Source organism: Tinamus guttatus, unplaced genomic scaffold (genome assembly GCF_059628265.1).
Source record: "Tinamus guttatus ecotype Peru unplaced genomic scaffold, ASM5962826v1 Tinamus_guttatus_pri_ptg000652l, whole genome shotgun sequence".
In the NCBI taxonomy this organism is placed as follows: domain Eukaryota; kingdom Metazoa; phylum Chordata; class Aves; order Tinamiformes; family Tinamidae; genus Tinamus; species Tinamus guttatus.
Genome location: NW_028289186.1, coordinates 2,070,355 through 2,091,411, shown reverse-complemented (window position 1 = coordinate 2,091,411; position 21,057 = coordinate 2,070,355). Strand labels below are relative to the sequence as shown.

The following is a 21,057-nucleotide window of genomic DNA, read 5'->3' as shown; positions in this document are numbered from 1 at the left end:
AGGCACAAGCTCCTGCCTCCCAAGGCTTCCCCCTGCGCTCGGGGTTGGAGGAAACCTTGGCAAAGCGGGAGGGCACCCTGCTGGCACAGCACAAATGGAAGGCCTGCATGTATCTGTATATACATAATACATATGGACAGTTCCCCCTTAGAAATACGTTTTGTCAGTATAAACGATGGTAGTGCACTCTTCGTGTTCTTTATGGAGCGTAAGAAGCACTTGCCTTTTTGGAAGAGCATTCAAGTTTGCAAAACATCGCGTAGAACAATATTTTGCAATGCATAGGGTTTTATAAGGCTTTTTCCATCGGAGTATTCGTGCTAATGGACAATCATTCCTGCAAGAGCTGAAGTTTTCAGGCTTTGTCTTCTGAATAGCAGTTATCTATGTGGATATAAAAAAGCAGAGCATAATAACACTCCATTAAATATTTGCTTGCCTTTGGGAGCAGCATCTCTGCCTTCTGGCGAGTCGTGTGTGCGCTTTCTGCTTTCGAAGGTCATTATTGTTAATCAGGCTCTTCTTTCCCATTCATGCTGTAGGTTTTATTCCGAGGCACCACTTCTGCTGCAATTGTTGCCAAGACCGTTCTTAATACAACACACCTTATTTTACAGCAACCTTGTAGAGTCCAGTTGTCAAAACCAAACAAAAGTAATTACGTGTCTTCTGTCATGTCAAATGTAATTTGAGAAAGCGCAGTTTTTCCCGGGGGCAAATCCGATTCAGTTTGCTGCATTCCATCTCCGATTGGTTCCCTTGATTTTCTTTACAATTAGAAGAGAAAATATGTTAGCGTTGGGTTCTTAATAGCAAGTTAACCACAAGAGATTCGATTAGTTTCCTGCCTTACTTTGGTCTGGTTCAGAGGTTGTGACCTGGTCATTTTATTAACTCAATTAAGAAGAGTCTTGTATGAGTTGCTTTGTTTTTCTGGCAAAATGTCTATTCGAATCAAAGTTGATTTTTATGCAGCCAATTCAGTTATTTATCATCATAAAGCATCTAGTTTCTGTTTTTAGATCATACTTGGAATAAATTACACATGCTATGCAAATGAACATGGTGGCTCTTTCTAAGCTTAGGCTTTTTTTTTTTTTTAATTTACCTGCTTTTTTTTATGCTCTTACTTTGCAGAACAGAAGTTAATTTCCATTATTTTAAAATCTTGTTTTTTAAAGATTGCGTATATATTGAAAGTCGCCGGCCGAATACCCCATATTTCATCTGCAGCATTCAAGACTTCAAACTGGTAAGGACAATTTTCACGTCTTCCCCCTTCTCCTTTCCCCCTGTTCTCCACGGAGGTGCTCGCGTTTCTGAGCGTTTCTTCCTGGAGCTTCTTCCGAGTAAACCTGGACTTTGGCAGCGGCAGCTGCTCTGCTGTTGGGGCAGAGACCTCTCCTAGTGTAGGTGGAGGGTGCTGGTTAACTGAGCCATCAAGTTGGCAGTTGTCATCTCACAAGGTTTGTAATCCACACAAATAGTCACTTGGTGTGTTTTAGGGGAAGTAACGGCACGGTAGGTTCACAGCTTTTCCACAGAAGCAGGATATTTGAAAAAACTTTTACTATGGATCTTCCTGCTGTTGGTGCTTCACTGCAGGTCTGGCCTTATTAGTATATAGTCTGATAGTGTAGATCTACCCACAAGCTGTTGCTATCAAAATACATCTTTCTTCTAGCTTTCTTGCTCAATTCTTCCCCATTTTTGTGAGCAGTGAAGGAGAACATGCTGCTTTATGCTGTCATGTTAATGTTCTTCAGTACTGATGTCCGTGCTAGTGCTTGTTCTCTATCTGGTTTTCATACTTTTGCAGGTGATTTTTCTTGGATATCTTTGTGGTCTCAGAAATCTTGGTAGCTCTCACTTCTTGAGCAGCTTCTTGTTTCCATATTTGCTGCCTTGAATAATAACAATCCACTGTGGAAAAGAATTTTTCTTCATTTTTAATGGAGTCGCTGGGTTTTTAGCTGGTGGATTCTAACAATGCATTAAGGCACATTTGTACTTTGCACGTTAGCAGGTGCTTTTGTATTTGAAGGGAATCTCTCATGAAATACTGAATTACAATGTGGTAGTTGCCATTCTGGGCAGAAGCTCCTGCTGAGATACATTAATTGCTCAGGGTATTAACAGCAGTAAAAACTGAAGCTTCTGTTGTAGGTATTAGTCTAGAACAGCGCATTAAAGCTGTCTGCAAAACTACGTGGGATGTGTAGTGCAGCGTGTTTTCATAGCTTTTCCTGGGAATTTTTGGGTGGTTTCTTCAGGTGGAAGATACCCCTGTAGTTCATGGGCAGAGTTGATAGGCTCAGAGTGGAGGAACCAGGGGCTGTGTTAACGCTGGGGGCACAAGTGCAGACAAACCCCGCGCGGATGCGGTGCTGTGTAATGTGCCCCAGGCCTCCGGGGTCCCCTGCAGCCCTCATCGCCCGTGGCTCCGTGAGGACGAGCGCCCGTCGGCTCTGCCTGCGCCCCTAAGAGCAGGGAAGGCCCCGCCGAGCCGGAGCCTCGCGCGGAAGAGCGGGGAAGGGAGCAGGAGGAAGCTCCGAGCCCTGGGGTGGCTTGGGGACCGCGCAGGTGTCCGGGTGAGCACGCGAGGAAGGGGTGAGTTCCCTCTGCAGGAAGCCAAGGTGGTTCACAGCAACGCTTTTTTCTTACTAGTGTCAAACGTTAGCAAGAAAGCTAATTATTGGGAGTAATTGCTCCTTCCCCTAAAGCCTTCTGAATGTGCATTGGCTTTCGCAAGGTTTCCTCTTTGTGTTTATTTAGGAGCAATGTCTGTAACACACATTTAATGATTCACAGCCCGGGCCTGTTCCGCCTGGAGCGCGGATTTATCTGCTGCTCTTGGAGGCTGAGGTGAGGCTTGGAAACCTCCTGTCCTGGGAGGCTTTTCCACGTTGTGCAGCTTTGGGAGAGCTGCCTGCAGACGTGCTGGGCGCTCGCGCTGAGAGCAGGCGAAGGGGAGAGGGCGCAACGGTTGGAGGAGCAAACACAAGAGTTGCCAGGGATGTTCCCCGTGCCCATAGCGTGTGACTCTAACTCAACTCGTACAAAGAGGATTTTTTTTATCAGTGCAGGGGTGCCAAATATCAATGGAAGATCCATTAGCCGTTTGTGGCAGCTGAAGCTCCCCAGCAAAGTCTTGGTAAGGAAGCCTGCATTTAGGCTTTCTGCAGAAAGACACTTGACTGAATAGCTCCTGCTCCTACAAAGACCTAATTCCTTTCTTGTGCAGTGTTATTTTTAGGATTCAGTGAAATTCAGAGCATGTTTAAGACCCACGGAAGGGTTGGAAGGCAAGAGTGGAATTTACCAGTTTTGACAAACTGTCTTAGCGTTCATTCTGTGAGAGACTCTGAAGAATCGAGTGCCAGTATCAGGAAGCACAGTGATAAATATTTATAAATATATACGTATATATTTAACTGGAGATTAAAATGTAGGCATAGTTTGAGAGAGGGCTACCAGTCATCTCTGCTGTGTTTGGAACAGGCTCTAGGGGAGGCCCATAAATCTCCTGGCAGGCTGGAGTATTTGGCATGGAGGGAATTTCACTGATTGAACCTGCTGCCAAGGCCAGGGAGCCTGATCGGAACCAGAGCTGCGAAACTGCAGAGACACTTGGACCAGGCACAGCCGAATGACGGAGCTGCTGGGGAAGGAGAGACTGCAGGGTTCCACAAACTATCCTTATGTTGCCTTTTTACTCTTCTAGATACCTTATTGTGCATCCAAACCACTGCCTGTGCAGCTGGGCCTGCTTAATCCAGAAATGGTAAAGAGCCCCGGGTTTAGTGTGTGCAGACTTAGCTAGTGAAATGAGATTACCAAGCATTAGTGCTGGGAAGAAAAGAAACAGAACATAGTGCAGAACAGAATAATTTTTAATTTCCCTCCCAAACATTAAAGCACTGTGTTGCAAGTGTAGCTAGGCATGGAGCAGGGCTGAATATTTACAGGTACTTTGCATCTAAACTCTGAATTTACTGAAGCAAAAGCGGTTCCAGGCCAACTCTGAAGTCGAGAACTCCTCTGAAATAGGGAAAAAAAGCAGCATCCAAACTGAAAGAGAAAGAGAAGCCTTGTCAGCCAAGAGGCCTACATGCTTGTTTTTCTACATTAATGGGTGGAAGTGAGGTAAGAAGCTAAATAAACAAAAACAATGATCAAAGGGGCATTGCTGAAAGCCAAAAGAAACAAATAACTGCTGCTGCTAACAAGATCTCTCTGACCATGGCACCAGTTAGTGTATTAAAAAAAATGCAAATCTGCCCTTTAATTTTGTCATTTATACCTTTTTCTAGAATTTCTGGTGTTTGATAAATGATCCAAATTTCCTCCTTAAGGCTTCACTTTTTCCTCTTAAAAAAATCAGGGAGGGAGAACCCAACCAGCAAATGGATTTTAGCAGCATGCTTCTGATTTATCGTGTTTTGATTTAATTTTGTGTCACATTTAAAATGCTAATGGGCTACACTTTGAGTCGGAGCATCAGAGAGAAACTTGCCTGGCTTTTAAAACAGGAAAAACGGTGCATTTGCCGTATAAAAGACAACATTATTAGTTGTGATGCAGTTGCCCTTTGTGCTGTGTGTTTACTTGATTGAAGCATCTTGACTGTGATGCTTTCTCCTTGAAGCCTGATTTGAATGGAGTTTACAGCTTGATTGCCCCAGGGCCTTGTAACAATTTATGGTCTGGATGGAAAGGCAGAAGTGCATAAAAAGACAGTTGTGAAACGCTGCTTGTGCCCTGTAATAGGAAATCTGGCTATGATGACCTTGGCCATAGGGGCCTATGGGATTATTTTACTGTGATCCAAAGGGATATAAAATGCAAAGTACTGCATCTTACCTGGATAAAGAGGAAAAATGAAAATAAATAGTGTTTTTTTTCTGAGCTATGCAGTGTAAGCTTCCTCTCCCTTGCCTGCTGCCTACGTATGGTCTTGCATTTTAGAAAAGGCTTCAAAATTAAGGTCTGTTACCCTGTGCACTTTTATAGGAGATGATGCTTTTGAATGCAAATCCCCGGGTGAGGTTTCTGGAGCCACAAGCGCCCGTGGATTTAAAAGCCTCGTTCTGTTTGCAGATGAATTGATGTTCTGTTCCTCAGCCGCAGCTGAATGAATTTGTGGCTAATTTTTCCTGGCCAGTTAGGAGGCTGCTTGACCTTTCCATTTTGGTGTGGAAAAAATGCTGATTAATATAGATTCTGGCTTCCCTAGGTTCATCTGCCCCTTTATAGCCCCCAAAAAGGCCTGAAAGATTTTCTTTCTACTCAAAACCTTTGCTAGAGCCTCTGTCCCATGACTGTCCCACCTTCAGCATGGATAAGGTTGCTCTTCAGGCTGAGCTAATAAGAGAGATGGACAGATGAGACATTTGAGGGAGTGCTGGATTATTTAAAATAAAAAAAATAGACAGCAAATGAGATTGGCTGGTAGCTCTAATGCGAAGCAGCTTGAAATGCTGCTGCTGCTGCTGTGATTGCAGTGGGGCACGTGTGGGGAAGGAGATTAATATTAAAATGTTGGATATAGGGGGGTTTGGAGGAAGGAGCAGGGAATGATGAAGAATCAGAGGTGACAGTTTAAGGATTGCATGGCAGGAGCTGCACAGTGATTAAATTCACTGATGCTGTCATTGAGCTGTAAGGCTGAAGATAACATTCTCTCCTGTGCTGAAAACAAGAATCAATACAAACTCCTTGACAGGGGCTAAATTATTAAATAGAGCCTTTCTTACAATGTTTCATTATCTGGGATTTACCTCAGCTGGTGATTTGTCAGCAGCGCGGGGAGATTTGCTGGGCATTTTGTATTAAAATCATTCCAGATGCATATGAATCCATTTTGATAATTCCTTTCCTTTTTACAGTCTTCTCTCTAGATTTGTGATTAACTCCTGTCCAGATGGCACTTCAGATTTTCACATGGATGTTATGTTGTGGTGCAAGGACAGGTAGGGGTAGGTCTTGTCACACGCACAAGTGCACATGTGTGTGCTCACACGTCCATATATATATATATGAAAAACCCTTTCCTTAGTAACAGGTTGTTCTTATAAAGAGCTAAATTGATTTGTTTGCCTTGCACGTGTTAAATTATCAAGACATTTGGAGTGTCTTTCAGATGAGAATGTGGAATTAGAGAAGGGAATTCGGCTGCTCTGTGGACGTGTAACTAGTGCGTAATGGTGTTGGATTTTGAACTTAGTAGAAAATAGTGCAATATTTTTTTATGTTGCTGTATGCCATATGAAGGCAGGGGCAGAAACCAATTTTCAAGCGGATAAACCAACATCTCTTGCACTCCAAGGGCACACAGGGTTCTGTGAACACATTACAGCCAGACCTGGTTGATGCCGGCAGATATCTGTAATTTCATCAGCGGGATTATTTTGTCAAGCATCAAGAGTGCTTAGGATTTCTGTGGTTTGGGGTTTTTTTTTTTTCCCATTTTCTTTTTCTGAGTAGCTTTAATAGTGTCCCACACAAATGCAACTAAATTAATTTATCCAGAGCTAAGATGTCGCGTGTCATCATCACACCGTGTTTGGAAGGAAGCGAGCAGTCATATTTGGGAGCTTAAAACAGATGGTAGCATTGTTAAGAACAAGGATTAAACAGCTGGGAGTTAGGAGTATATGTACATAATTTTAGGGCTCAGCTCCAGCTCTTCCTCCATTCCCCTCCATATGGCCTAGATTTTTACAATTCAAATCCACATCTTCAAACTGAAGGGCTGTATTGGGAGGGGGTCCCTCGCGCCGTGTCCTGCCTGGATCCCGGAGGGATAACGCGGTGCTGGGAGCTGCGCACGAGTGTTTGCAGCTTCTTGTTGTTTTCAATTGGCAAATTGCTCCTGTTTGCTGTAAAGCTGTTTTGAGAGCTAACTTCTGTGTAAATCGGAGAAAGGGAATTCTGAGAATTACAGGAACTCGCCTGAGACGGAATGTGAAATCCCATGCTCGTTTTGCAAAATTGCTGTTTTGTTGGTGGCTTTGCTTTTTTGGTTTTTGGTGGGTTTTTGTTTTTTAAGAAGGAAGCACAATCCAAACCAATTCCCTTAAAATCCCCAAATGTGACCTGGCTGCGAGCCAAGGACAAAAACAGACCCTGGACAAAGAGGGTGAAATACAAACATATTCCTTGTGGTGGTACATCTAATTAGGATTGCTGTTGTCATACTGTGTTACCAAGAGAGATATATGTAGCCATTAATTAGTATATAAGAGCACCTTTAATTGCAGTGACTTGATCATGGAAACAAGAACTACTGGATTCATCTCCCGTGCACTTGGCTGTCCATATTCCAGCTGTGGCAGTGCCTTTCTCAGGGCAGTGTTGCCTTCAGCATCTTTTTCACTGTCTTCTTTCCAGCTACCTAAAGCAACTGGCACGAGTGTAATTGGCTTCCAAATACATCTGTCGTTGTCATATTGAAAGCACAAAGAAGGAGGGGGAAAAAAAATGTGTTATTTCTATATTAAAAATAAAAAAGGTATTAAGTAGTACATTTGCTGCTTTACATGTAGCAAGAGCAATTGGAGTTGGAATAAATATAGCTATATCCTCTGGTGTTGAATAGCGAGGGCATCTGTCATGTTTAATAACGCTCCTGACCTTTAGGATTATTGAAGTTGAAATTTTCTCTCTGGTCATTCGGGGGTACTTGAGCGCCGGCGGATTCCTCGTGGCTGCGCGAGGTCTCCACGTACACGTTGTTCCGCTCCGTGAGTCAGTGCGGAGAATTCATTAAAGCGCTTGGAAGATGGTTTTCCTTAAGGAACGTAAAATGTCCTCGTGATCACGGAGTTGCGTGGTGCTTGGTCACCTTTGGGGTCATCTCTCGGGCTTGGTGTCATCCTCTGCGCGGCGGAGGGGTGACTTATCCCATGGAAAAGGCTCCGTTGGGCAGGCGGGAGCTGCAGGGGGGAACCAACATCCCGCATGGGCTGTGCGGAGGGAGCTCGGGGCCCCTCTGGGAATCCTCTTCCCGCTCCATGGGCACTTCCAGAGCCCTGAACTGCACACTTACAAATTAAAACCTACTTAAAACCTTAAAAGTGACCAATTTTAAATCACCCTGCATACATTTTAGGTCATTAGGCAGTTTTAAAATGAAAATAATTCTTTAATGTTTGAATGTTGTCTTCTGTTTTCTAGGGAGAGCTTTTCTGTTTTTCTTTAAGTTTATTCCTTTGTGTCTTGCTTCTTTAAACATTTTAAGCCTTAAAAATGCAGAATTAAAATTGTAATAGGCAATTCATAAATTTGACTTGACCTTTTCCCTATGGGAAATGCACAAGCTATATTGCCCTGCAGAGCATTTCCTCTTCCATCCACTTGTGTTATGTCTGTTGCTGTAACTCGTGTAAGGGATACTGCACAAAGCAGCAAAGAGCCTGTCCCTTTGATTTATAAGGCATCCTCTTTAAAATAACAAAATGCTGTGTGTGATTACAGCAGAAAATATAAAGCAGACATCCAGCTAAAAGATCTGTCGCAAAAATAAAGTTCTGGCACTCTTGAAGTTTTAAAGAAGTAAAAATAAGAATAATTCTCAGCAACCAAAATTGTAATGGTGGTTTGTGATGACAGGATGTTAGTGGCACCGATGACTTTGTACCTTTTCAAAGGAAGGGAAGAAAAGGCCCTTTCCTGCGTGGGAAATAGTGTGTGGGGGAGATGCACCAAGCACAAGGGCTGCTTGGCGAGGGGTAGCCACAAGCCCCCCTGTATTTCTCCTTAGGTTATCAGGTGCTTTCCGTGACTTCCTAACCGCCTTTGCCACTGCCCAGGTCAGTAAACACGATAGAAATATCAGAAGGGTGGAGAGAGGGAAAAGAGGCACCTTAAATTCACCCTCATGTCAAGGAGCTCTTTGGAAGTTCTTGACATTTAAACCCACAAGATGGCAGTTGTGGTTAATATTTCATAATCTTAGGCTTTACAGGGGCCCTTTGCTGGGACAGAGGTTGGAATCAGCCTAAGGACCAGTGCAGCAAGCTCTGACCTTGGACAGTGTGAAATAAGACTTGGGTGTCTGTAAAAAGCTATTTACAAATCCCTTTCCTCTTATATCAAAGGCAGCACAGGGGTTTTTGAACTTCGGGGTCTCGCTCTTGCACGTTTCCTCGCCCGCTGTTTGCACTGTGCTGCAGACGTCACCCGCATGAGCGCCGGGACGCGGACTCATTACTAGGCACAGCCAGTGCGAGGGTTTTGTCAGGTCAAATAATGAATTTAATTTCTTATGACACTGAATTTTAAAGGTGTTGTTGCTGGCCGTGCCTCATACTGATGAGGGGGAGCGTGGGGGCGTCGTGATTCATCCCTTCTGCTGTGGAGGCTTCCAGGCCATATCTGCTTCTGAGAGATGCTTTTATTTTCAAATAATCTGATAATACTAAGCACTTGCCCTCACTCTCCTATGCTCCATATCCTCATTTTAGCAGGAAGCCAACCAGTGCCTTGCAAGGAGTGAGCGTCCCAGAAGTCTTTATTCTGTGTTTATGACTTAACATGCAAAAGGCACCTTCCAAAACGTGCAGGAAGCGGCGGGGGAGCCCTGCAGCGCAGCCTCACCTGCACTGGGGGGTTTTGCACAAGGTTCCTGCTCCGTGCAAGGCCATCGGCTGCTGTTTGCAGGTGACTGCAGCAGGAGCAGTAGCAGAGGAGGCATCTGTGTATTTGCCATACAGCAAGGGGGGTGTTTATGCGCTTGCCATATGTGCAAAAAGGACGTGGACAGGATGGTTCCAGTGGGATTTAAACATAACCTTGGAGAAAGGAAAGGAGAATGAACATCAATACTAGGATTATCACTTTAGAAAAAGGAATTGCAGCTGCTTGCACCCTACTGGCTGCAAACATAGCTGGAATGATTCATTTAGAGAAAGAATCGAGTGATTAAGATAAAAGAACAAACATAATTCACCACTGTAGAATATAAAAACATAATTTATGCTCTATTTCTACTGTAGTTATGATTAGTGACCTAGGGCTGTTGAACTTCCTCTTTATGGATCACCAAAACGCTGTGACAGTTTTCAAGGGAATTGCTCTCTTTGAGCTTAAAGAGGCAGAAATGGGCCTGCTAACAAGGACCAGCCTCGCTCTGTGCTTTCATATTCTTCATGTTTAAAAAACCCAATTAGGGGCTTTGATACGTGTGAACCTCAGGACCTGGTGAGGCAGAAAGGAGGTGCCTAATATGTAATGTCAGGCGCGGAGAGCAAACGCGCGTCAGGAAACCTGCGCAGAAACCACGGCCCTTGGCGGCTTTTCCTGCTCTATTCCTGACAAGATTGAGCAGTGTTTCCCCCCAAATAAGCTATATTATTTCACAGTGCTTGTCCCTCCAGTCCTGACGTTTTCCAGTGCCTTACGTGTTGGTACCAGAGCTGTTCCAAATGTCTGCGGAAGGACGCTGGTGTGGCCACATTTATATAATGTGGCCAGATTTATGTAATTGTGTAGCACACTGTATTATTTTGCTCATTGGCAATCATCCTATAAGCGGTGTAAGCTAAATTTCATTAATTTGAATATTGGAAAATAGCTTGTCATAGCGTAGGCAGTGTCAGTGCATATATATTATTGAAATATTATTTAAATTTTCCAAGGTAATGACTGCTCAGGTGGCTCCATCTGTTCACAGCCAGCCTGTGTGTCTCCTCTTCACTATTATCAAGCACTAAGGTGACGACATTCAAGACAATTTTCTAAATTTTTTTCTTCAAGTCACGCTGAGAAAACTGTATCAGGTCAAGGAAAACTGGGCTCTGGATAACAAGGTATCTCTTACCCAGTCAAATACAGTTTTGCACATTGTCTTAATGAAATTTTAGAAAAACCCTAACCAAGTGTTTCTATGTGAGCTGTTTCTGTTTTGAAGGTGCTCTGCCAGCTCCCACAGTTATGGGCGATGGTTGCACACAGAATTCTGCATGGGCGTCCTGGTGTTTTCAGTAAATCTTTAAAAATTGCCTCTGATGAGAAGCTTAGAATAAACTCGAGCAAGGGGGAGGATGGAAACTCACGGCAGCAAAACACGCCGGCCTCGGACCGGGAGCGTTCGCGTTTGCCAAAGATGGTTCCGTCCAGTGTGTCCCATAACAAAATTCATTGGAATTCTGTGGGGGAGCTGAGTAGTTGGTCTGGAAGCGTTTTGGTGCCTCTGACCGAAATTGCGACGTGGTTTTAGGTGGCAGCTCTTGGTAGCTTCGTGGTTCTGCCCCGTTCACCCGGGTCTGCACCGACCGGGCCCTCTGCGCTCCCTTCAGCGCCCGTTCGACCGGGGACGGCCCACATGTGTCCCGCATGCTTCAAAAATGTGTGTGTTTCACTAGACAATTCCTCGTGGATATTCTTGGACGTCTGCACGCTCACAGGCAGCTTTTAGCACTTGAGAAATTTTTTTCCCCCTTTTTTTTGTTTCTCCCAACTTTTCTTTTGAGCGTTTTCCTTTTATAGCAAGTAAACACGTCCATTTTGCTCTCCAGTGTAGTTATTTCTGCTTTTAGCATTTTCAATATCTCGCTATTTCCAGATGAATGGAGGCCATCTTTCCAATCTGCTGCTTTAGATGAAATTGCAGCCTGTGGACCTGGTTTGGGGTGTATTTATTTAGCACTGATTTGCATATAAATACAAGGAAAAATATAAAGTTCTTTGCTGCTAATGCCAGCTACTGATATGGCAGCAATCTGCAGTAGAAATTCCCTGCATAGTGTCTCATAGTCTTTTCTCAAATTTGAAAATTATTTAAGGCTGTTTCCCCATTTTCTCGTATAGCCGCTCTGGTTTGCTTCACAGTAATTACTGATGTTCTTAATTAAGGCCATATCATGACCGTGCTTATCAGGCAATCTCTGAACACGCTAATTCATGGAACACAAGTGTGGAAAACTGTGGGGGTTTTTTTTCAGGCTTAAAATATTAGCTTCTTCTCCAGGACAGTGCAGCTTTTGAGAAGATGCAAACACGGAGGAGCCCGGCCATCTCTTTCATTAGCAGATGTTTCCATCCTCCAAGAAGCCACACAAGGAAGCGTTTACTTTCCAGGCATTTATTTCCTAAATACTTTGTGCTCTCATTGTAAAAGCCCTTAGTTTTGTGGTAAAACAGCCAAGTTGCAAGATTTTGGCTCTTTCTTCTCTTTTCTAATTTTAAAACAGAGCTTGCTGTAAAAGCAGGCCAGTTTGGGGCAGTATTTGAATTTTTCCTCCATCATAAAAAATCCCCCAGCTCCTAGGTGATATTTTAACAGCCACGTATCACTGGTTTGCAGAGTAAACTGGGGATTGTTTTATCCTTCCAGCTCTTGCTATCTCTCTGTTAAAAGACAACCCCCTTAGCGAGCGTTTCAAGAAAACGTGGCCTCTTGATATTTAAAAGGTGAAAAATCTATTTAAACTTCATATTCTGGCTTCAAACATCCCTCAGCTGCAAGCCGCTTGTTTTAATGGGAGCAATATAGAAACTGTGGCTCAGCAATTACGTTTGAGCAGTTGACTAAAAACGACATTTAATGGCAAATGTCAGGTGCAGTCTGAACGCCGTCTTCATTTCAGCCTCGCTTTTCTTTAGGTTAATACTTAAGGAAAAAAAGCCGTAATGGAATTTAATTACCAGAGCATGCATTCGGTGATTAGCTAAATGCATTTCTAATGCCATTAGTTGTTAGGTAACTGTTTGCTTGTGGTGCTTGACACGGGCCGTGTTGGATTTGCAGCCGATCGCGCCGTGTTAAGGAGGGTCCCTGTCAATACGGTGTCAGCAACCAAATTTCTTGCAGGGAGAAAGACACGAGGAGCTTGGGGAGGCAGCGAGCGTGCACACAAATGCTATGATCCAAAGTACTGCTGACTGCTTTCTTCAGGAGTCATCTTAAATACAGGATATTAATGAATTTTACCCCCCTCTTTCTTTTCTTTTCTTGTACGTGGCTTTCGTGATATTTGTAGGCATGATAATTGAGATGGGACAGCATCTTGCGTTGCTTCGTCTGTGTTTTTGGGCAGCAAAGTGAAATTATGTCCCTTATATCTGTATATACATGAAGCAACACTTGGGGATTGTGAAGATTTTTAAGCCCAGGTCTGATGTAACGTCCTGGGGCACCACAGGGAGAAGTGGCTTGCAAAAAATAACATAAAAAGCCTGGCTGGGCCCATCTGGTCGCACACGCTTCGCGCTAAAGAAGCGAGGAGCACAAGGGGGACACTGTCTTGGAGCGCCGTGAGCTGTAATTAAAGCAGCTCGTTTGGGGCTCGTTAATAGCGCGGCCTGACGTGGCGTTTTCGCTCGGCTCCTCTGACGCCGTGACCCACGGGTGGGATTCGGGGAGCACCAGAGGGAAACGGAGCAGCAAGGCACCGCCAAGGGATTAAATGCCGTGGTAAGCAGGGACCATCGCCTTCCTGAAAGATCCCACAGGTTTATTTTAAGCGAGTTGGGTTTTAAGTATAACTGGTCTTAAGAGAGATTGTGCTGCCATTTAGGGTTGCGCTGGAGTTGGACGGTTGCTCTATTTACTCATTTATGCCAAAATTAGTAACTCACCGGTTCTGGGCGTACCGAGTAGCTCTGTCTCTAGCAAAGCTGCAAGGTTTATAGAGGAAATGCTATAATGTGTTCTAAATGCAGGAATCTCTCCTGGTTACTACCTGAAGGGAGTAGTGTTCGTTTCTACTTGAAGGCTGTTTTCAGTTCTGTTTTGTGGATTATTTGTGGGTTAAACACCAAATAACTTGGTAAAAGGCTGTACAGAGCCGTCTCTCCTTTGGTCCCCGTTTCATCCCTTTTTACAACACAGGAGCTGATGCTGGTTGTTCATTGATGACAAGGTGGGTAACTAAGCTTAGTCCAAGATTTTAGTTTTAGTTTTTAGCGCATCTTCAGACTTAGAAGTTTTGGTTAATCACAGAACTTAGTAATTGTGTTTTTCTGTGAGCTCCACAGCTATAAATAACCACATGAAGGCCCTAATAAAACACCAGGCCCTAAATAGGTGCAGAGGAAAGGGCATAGCATAAGCTTAAACACCTTGGAACACTGTGGGGCGTGAATGTGGATGGAATGTCAGAGGAATGGAAAACTTTGGAGCTTTTTGCCATTGAGAGAGGTGGCCGGGGAGCCTGCTGCAAACGCTGGGTAGAGCCTGGGCGGTTTGGAAATGCCCCTGCAGCTTCTCCCCTTGCAAGCCCCCCTGCAGCCCCGTCTCCACAATCCCTCGTGCTCGTGTCTCTGGTGACGTGTGCTCTGCTTTGCACATAAGCCCCTTGCAGAACGACATCCTTTCCATCTAAACCAGGCAGTAATTGAACAGCAGGTTGTTGACTGGCAGCTCTGCACTCTTGGGGTTCAGCAGGCGGCCGGAGGGTTCGTTTTAATGCTCGTTGCCTCCGAAGCACTGTCAAAGAATAAGGTTTGTGGAGAGTTCCCCGTTCTGTAACAGCATGTTAAAAATGATGAAGCCTAAATACTGCGTTTAGCTGCTTGGCAGTTGCTTTCTAGCACTTTTTCAAATCTGGGGGAGGAAAAAAAAAAAAAAAGGCCTGGCTTGGTTTTTATTTGGTTCGTGGTAAGTCTCTTATTAAGAGCTATTGTTACGCTTGGGCCTGGCTCCCGGGGAGGAATGACCGTTTGCCTAATGGATTTTGTTGGCATTTTGATCTGTTCCCTCTGTTTCCTTTCCTCGCCGGCCTGGCTCCCCCCTGATGTGCACAACAGCAGCCAGGTCTCGTGTGGGATCGGGGCTTTTGCAAAGCAGGACCTGCCCTTAAAATTGCTCTAAGGATGGAGCAAACTGCTGCTTTTTGGACAGAGCTGCGTGGGCGTCACTTGGGGTTGCTGATGCATCTATGGGGCCTGCTGCCCCTCTCTGCTCCTGTTTACAGACAACCCGTCCGGCTGGGTAACGTTTCTGCCTTTGTTTGTAAACAGTTTTGCCATAAACCCCGTGGAAACTGCAGGCGAGATTGAGCACAAGGCACCAGGGATCTCATCAAAGCCGCCTTGCTGGGAGGGCTGCGTTTCCCGCCCGCTCCCGGGGCCGCCCGGAGCCAGAGGAGTGTTTGTGTGCGTGTAAACCCTGGGAATTCGAGGAGAAAAGGAGAGGGCCGTGGATTTGTTTGGCATCTCTGGGTTATTTGTACACAGGACTGAATTAATTTCCAGCATACTGAAGTGCTTTCATGGCTTCCAAAAGCAGTTTCATCTGTTAAACTCGTGGAGGAAGGAGGCGCGAGAGGGGTGTTTTGCTGTGAACAATCTGAAAATGTCAAGAACGAGACACGGCGAAAAAAAATCCTGTATTGTTTTGTCAATAAATAATTCTTCCTCGTGCACGCAGCACAGAAACAGGCCTTTCCCCTGGAAGCAGCAATATTTGATACCCCAAGCAGCTTATTCCCAGCTCAGCTCCCACTTCACTGAATACACGGATCGATTATCCGGGGCTTAACCAAGCTTCTCATTTCCTGCCTGCCATTACTGCGCTCAATCAACTGCTGCTTTTTGTGGGCTGCCTTGTGCTCCCAGATAAGCCATCGAGGCATGTTGCTATTAGAAAAGCTCTTGTAGATGCAGTAGTCATTAGATAACGCTCACGGCTTTAAGGGCTGCAGGTTTTGTGCTGGCTGGAGCAGGGTGAGAAAACGGGAGCCAAAAGGGCTCCCTCCTTAGGCTGCTGTTTTCCAGGGGCAGGAGGGATTAAGCAGCCTATTGCTGGATTTAATGGCCTTATTTAACGTTTGTATTTCTTGCTGAATATTGATAGCTCTCGCTTTTGACAGTGGTGTTGTGTCTGCGAGAATTAATTTGGGTGGCTGCTAATATGCATGCAGCTAAATGAAGTAAGCTGCAAAAATAGCGTGCTTTATTGGTAGTAATGTCCTCTGCATTTCTGCTCTGGAGAAACAGCTCAAACAGCTGCTGTTATTATTCACTCAGAAAACAGCTTGGGAAAAGGTATCCTGAGAACTGGGAAGAAAAAAGATCCTTGCCACATCATTAGATCCTGCTTTATTCACTGTTATGTTCTCCTTCCCTCTGCACACCTTTTTTTTTTTTTCTGCCTGTTCTGGATTTCTTTGCCTTCCCCCTTTTGAGAATGAATAAATGTTTTCTGCCCCAGAAGAGGGGGTCGGTTTGTAACAATAATAACAAAATCTCATGTCCGCTTGAAAACTGGCTCCGTGGGCCCCGCGCTTCTGTGTGGCGACGTAGAAGGCCTTTATTTTGAACAGTGGAGAGACTGTTTAAATATTTAACATACTATTAAAATAACACAAAGAAATCTGTTAGCCCAGAATTAATCACCTGGCTTTATTTTCCAACAGACAAAAAGAAATCCTTGTTGGAAACATATTTGCAAGTAAAAGACTTCCTCTTCCTTTTGCTGTTTGCTGCTTTCCTTTGAAATAGCAGCCGCTGCCCGACTCCGGCGGGCCCATCTGTCAGCGCCGGCGCTTGTTCTGCTGCTTCCAGAGCTCCGGGATTCAACACTCTGTCCAAACAGGGCGAGCGAGGCCGGATCCTGCCTAAACCCTTCGGCGGGAGCGCGCGGGGCGTCCGGGGCCGTTGGCGCCGTTTGGTTCCAGCTCCGGGGGGACAAGGGGAGAGCTCTCGGGATGCAGGTTGTCACGGGCAGGAATGCCGTGTTTCCAGGAGGGTGGAAGAGGCCTCAGCGCTTGCCCCATCCTCCTCCTCCTGCCTCTCTGCATGGGTGAGTGTGTGACCCGCAAGGCTTCAATGTGCCTGCGGGTTTGAGCAAACGGGTGTCTCAAATAGCTTCCTACTCAAAAAGAAAAACACCCCTGCAAATATACCAAGTGCTTTGAGAGTCTTGCAGCAGCAGGCAGGCTTTGCTTTAAAGAGGAGGATGGGGGTTGCAGCTGGGGAGGCTCTCGGAGCCACCGGAGACACTTCAAAGCACTTGCCATTTCTGGGATTCCTGAAAGGCGGCATCTGACATGCGGCAATTTGCAGCTTTCAGATGGGAAGGTGTAAAAATGTAGCACTTCATTAGCCAGGGGACACTTGTTCCTTTGTCTGCCTGTGTGCGTGGGGGATTTGTGCTTTTGGGGTTTTATTTGGGGTGTCCTGCCACCTCGGCATGGGCTCTGCCCTGCAAAAGACATCCCAGGTGTAGAAAGTTGGCTGACAAACCCGGTGCCCTCCACGTGGAAGGAGGGCGCAGGGCCAGTGCCACCGATGGGTCAGAAATGCCTCCTTGAGGGCATTGAGTCTGAGACTGGAATTTCGGCGTGGGAGACAAGTATGTCCCTGCCAAAATAAAATGCCTAAAGGAGTAAAAAGCCCCCATCTAAGTATAGATGTTCTGTCTGCCTAAGTAATAAGGTTTTGAATAGTGAGATGATAAAATACTGCAGAACAGGGAATACTTGGCCCTTCCAGAGTGTTAATATTCCTAATATTAACACTAATATTCCTTATTCACCCTCATAGACAGTGCAGGGACATCTGCACGCACTGAAGGGCTATGAGTGTCCCAGAAAGTGCTCCTTGGAGCTCCCAAGGCTCTGTAACCCAGGGAGAGCCCCCGGAGAAATTCCAAGGGACCTGGCAGAGAAATATTTGTTCACGTGTGTGTCACCTCACACCGCGCTGCAGACACGAGGCAGCAACCAAACATTCAGACCCACAATTATTTTCCTCTTTCCGGTATTCAGAGGGATGATTCATGAAGACTGAGGGGCAGAAGTTATTCCAGGGTAGCCGTCGGCAGCAGCAGGCAGCAGAAATCCAAGAAATGTCTTCATTTTCATCTGCTTGTTTTGCATCAGGCGATTTTGTCCCCCCCAGACTTCAGTCCCGGCTCCCCCTGTGTAACACAGAGGTGGATGTTGTGGCGAGCGCGGCCGTTCCTGGCACAATGCTGCCGCTAGCCGTTCCCTTGCAGTATGACATGTGCTTTGAATCGGCGCCTTCAGGAAACACCTTTAATGGCAGCGTTTCATTAGGAGGGGAGACGCTGCTCTACTAATTAAGCTGACGGTCTGGTTATATGTGACAGTTTTTAAATGCAATGCTTTAAGGGCGTCTGGAGAAGCGGCAGGAGGACCACGGTGTGGAACCCAAGCGGCGCCCGGAGCTGCCTCATCCCTCAGGAATGTTCCCTTCCCGCCAGGCCTTCCCCCCTTCTTTTAGTATCCGCTACTGAGGGCTTCAAAGCAGCTCTGTGCAATAACCTGACCTAAACAGACCCCTTCAGAGGGGTGTATAGGGGTGGATATGCTGTGGATTCCCAGCTGCGGTTGATACAGGCTTGTGTAAATCTCCGTTTGCCTTATGTGAGCAATCCAGGTCTGCAATTAGTTGGATTAAGATGCAACATCTTATTGCTTTGTGGAAAATAAGTAATAAGGAACCTTCAGTGTTGTGTCTGCAACCATCTGTCCTCTGGGGAAAACCTGGGATCTGTTGGTTTCCAACTGTTAGCATTGCACTGAGTTAATGCTTTTGTTGGTATTTTCTTTTTCCTTTTGTATTTGGCCGAAATGGTTTGGTTTGTAGCAATTAAATGCCCAAGCGGCAGTTGTATGGGGGTGGTAATTGCAACCCTTTGCTGATCCCTGCCCTTCTTTCTTGGTAAGGGTTTTTGTGACTGAATATGGTGGTATTTGCAGGTCACCCGCAGAGATAGAGCTGTGTGAAAACACGTCTGGTTCTTGCTGTCTTCATTTAGTTTGAAAGTCATCCTGCCATTAGCACTTGCCATGTCGCATGTCCTAGCAGCATCACCTCCCTTTGGGGTCTCACCTGGTTTTCTTCTGTGTCAAAAGGAACCCTGTCCTTGGGAAGCTTGTGTCGCCTGCGCTCTCATTTCTTGGTTAGTAATGCCTCTAGACCTTGTTTTTCAGAGCAAACGGGACCATCTCCTCATGAATGTCAAGTGGTACTACCGCCAGTCCGAAGTCCCGGATTCGGTCTACCAGCACTTGGTGCAGGACAGACACAACGAGAACGGTGAGAATGGCCCTCACTTGGCCTCTGAATTTGGCATTTGGGTTCAGACAAATCAGAACTGAGTAGTTAGCGCTGTTGAGGTGTTGCTGAGAGTTTGGGGCTCAAAGTACTTTATTAAAACATGTGTCACCCAGCACCCATAAGTCAGCAAATAACTTCATTCCTCTCAGGTGGGAGGGGGCTTTAGTGGTCAATATTGTCAGGAGAGCTGAGGGGAGGAAAAATCCTCTGCGTGAAATAGTCTTGGAAGAAGAGCTGGTAGGGAAACTGATAACAGCAAAAGGTTGTAAAGCCACGGTTGGAAGTGCCACCGATGGCACCGTGGGCATTAGGTTTGAAAGTGTGCACGCGAGGTGGCCTTGGCTGTGCCTCTAGAAAAGCTTTCTCAGCAGCACAGCCCTTCGGACGTGGCAAAGGAGAATTCCTGCCTGGGACACTGTGTCAAGTGGAGGTCGGGCTCCTCCTGTACCTGCCAGGCACTGTAAATCGTTAATGCATTAAGTGCTTGGATGCTGCTGCATCCTGCGCCATGGAAAACCCTGTTTAATAATGTTGGATATCAGTATTTGTGTAGTGTTAACGTAGGCAAATATATATCTAAAACATCCTTAAACTTTGAGCTATTTTACAGGGCTGCCGCTGTCCCGCTGCAGCTCACATATTGGTGTGTTTTGCTCCCTGGCAGACTCCGGACGAGAGCTGGTGATCACAGACCCCGTCATCAAGAACCGCGAGCTCTTCATCTCCGACTACGTCGATACCTATCACGCTGCTGCCCTCAGGTGAGCTCAGGGGCTCCGCGCTGGGCGAGGAGCCTCTCCTGCTTCCCGTGGGCTTCATTAGCATCTGCTCAGCGGCCTCCTCGTCGCACGCTGTAATTAACTTGTGTTATCGGGTCTCCTTCAGAAAGGAGCTGTAATTCTAAAACCTCATTTTAATCCCAGTTAATCGGTGGTGCTTAGAAGATATTGTTTCCCATCATTGCCAATTTAGATTATTGCTAGTTCCTGCAAAAACGCTATCCTTGCCTCCTCTGTGTCGGATTTCACCATTAACAAAAACATTTCTTTGCAAAGTGACTGTTGGTCCTGATAAATGGCGTTAAAGACTTTTGCTTCGAGACACTTGTCATCATTGGCCTCCATTTAAAAAACAGCTGTACAAATTGGGGGTAACAGAGCCCCATATTGGTCTCTCTGCTCTCTGCCCCTTCCTGGGGGTTGATGCTCTCTGTCCCCACGAAGTTTTTAATTCAGGCTGGTCCTCTTCGAAAATATTGAAAATATTTTCGAGTAGAAAAGTGAGGTATTAATTTTGAGCACATACCAAAGCATCCATAGGTATGGCCAAAATGTGAACTGAATAATCTCCCTGATGATGCTCAGATGGGATTTCAGTAGAACCATCTGGAGATATTTGAAGAGTCACTTTGCTGAAGCCACTTACCTCAAGAAAAACTAGCTGCAAATGCTTCTTGCAAGAGTTAAGGGGTGGAAATCTTTATTTCTTAGACTGTTTTAGAAGGTTTTTGATTAAACTTAGAGTCTGATGGCATCCTGTTACCTCGTAAAACTCCACAGCGCCTTCTCCGAGTTTCTGATTCTAAATTGACGTGGTTGGGAAGTAGATAACAAGTTAACAGGAGATTGGCTATCGTGGTGGAATCAGTCTTGGAAATCTAGTTGTCAGCTTAAACACTGAGAACCTGAACCATGTGGGTGGAATTTTCCCTGGGAATATTATAACTTTCTGCATCTTTTCTGGTCTCTTATTTCAAGAAAACGTAAAGATCAAATATGTGCATGTCCCAAGCACAGTGAAAAACAACTTCCCTTCCAAAAAGAGGCAAGGTAGCTCAAATGCTAGCCGGGTCATTTTCTCAGTCTTTTTCTGCCGTTTTTATTTGGCAATACATGTCACGGGTGCTTCATTTCACTCTGGTTTCAGTGTGTTGGGCTGCAGTTTTACTGTCCGTTGTGGGTTTTTCGTGATTTAATCATTCTTACAGGATAACGTCTTGTAGACAGTCATTACAAATGCTGATAA

At 45.4% G+C, this 21,057-nt stretch overlaps 1 protein-coding gene across 4 annotated transcripts in view; it reads left to right on the top strand.

Annotated features, from left to right (window-relative positions):
• Positions 1–21,057, top strand: part of RERE (arginine-glutamic acid dipeptide repeats) — a 166,538-nt gene that overhangs the window by 67,105 nt on the left and 78,376 nt on the right. For all 4 annotated transcript variants that reach the window (XM_088536182.1, XM_088536184.1, XM_088536183.1 and 1 more), the window contains 3 exons: positions 1,182–1,252; positions 18,906–19,011; positions 19,697–19,793. In XM_088536182.1, the coding sequence (XP_088392308.1) occupies positions 1,182–1,252; positions 18,906–19,011; positions 19,697–19,793 (274 nt within the window). The remainder of the gene's footprint in view (positions 1–1,181; positions 1,253–18,905; positions 19,012–19,696; positions 19,794–21,057) is intronic.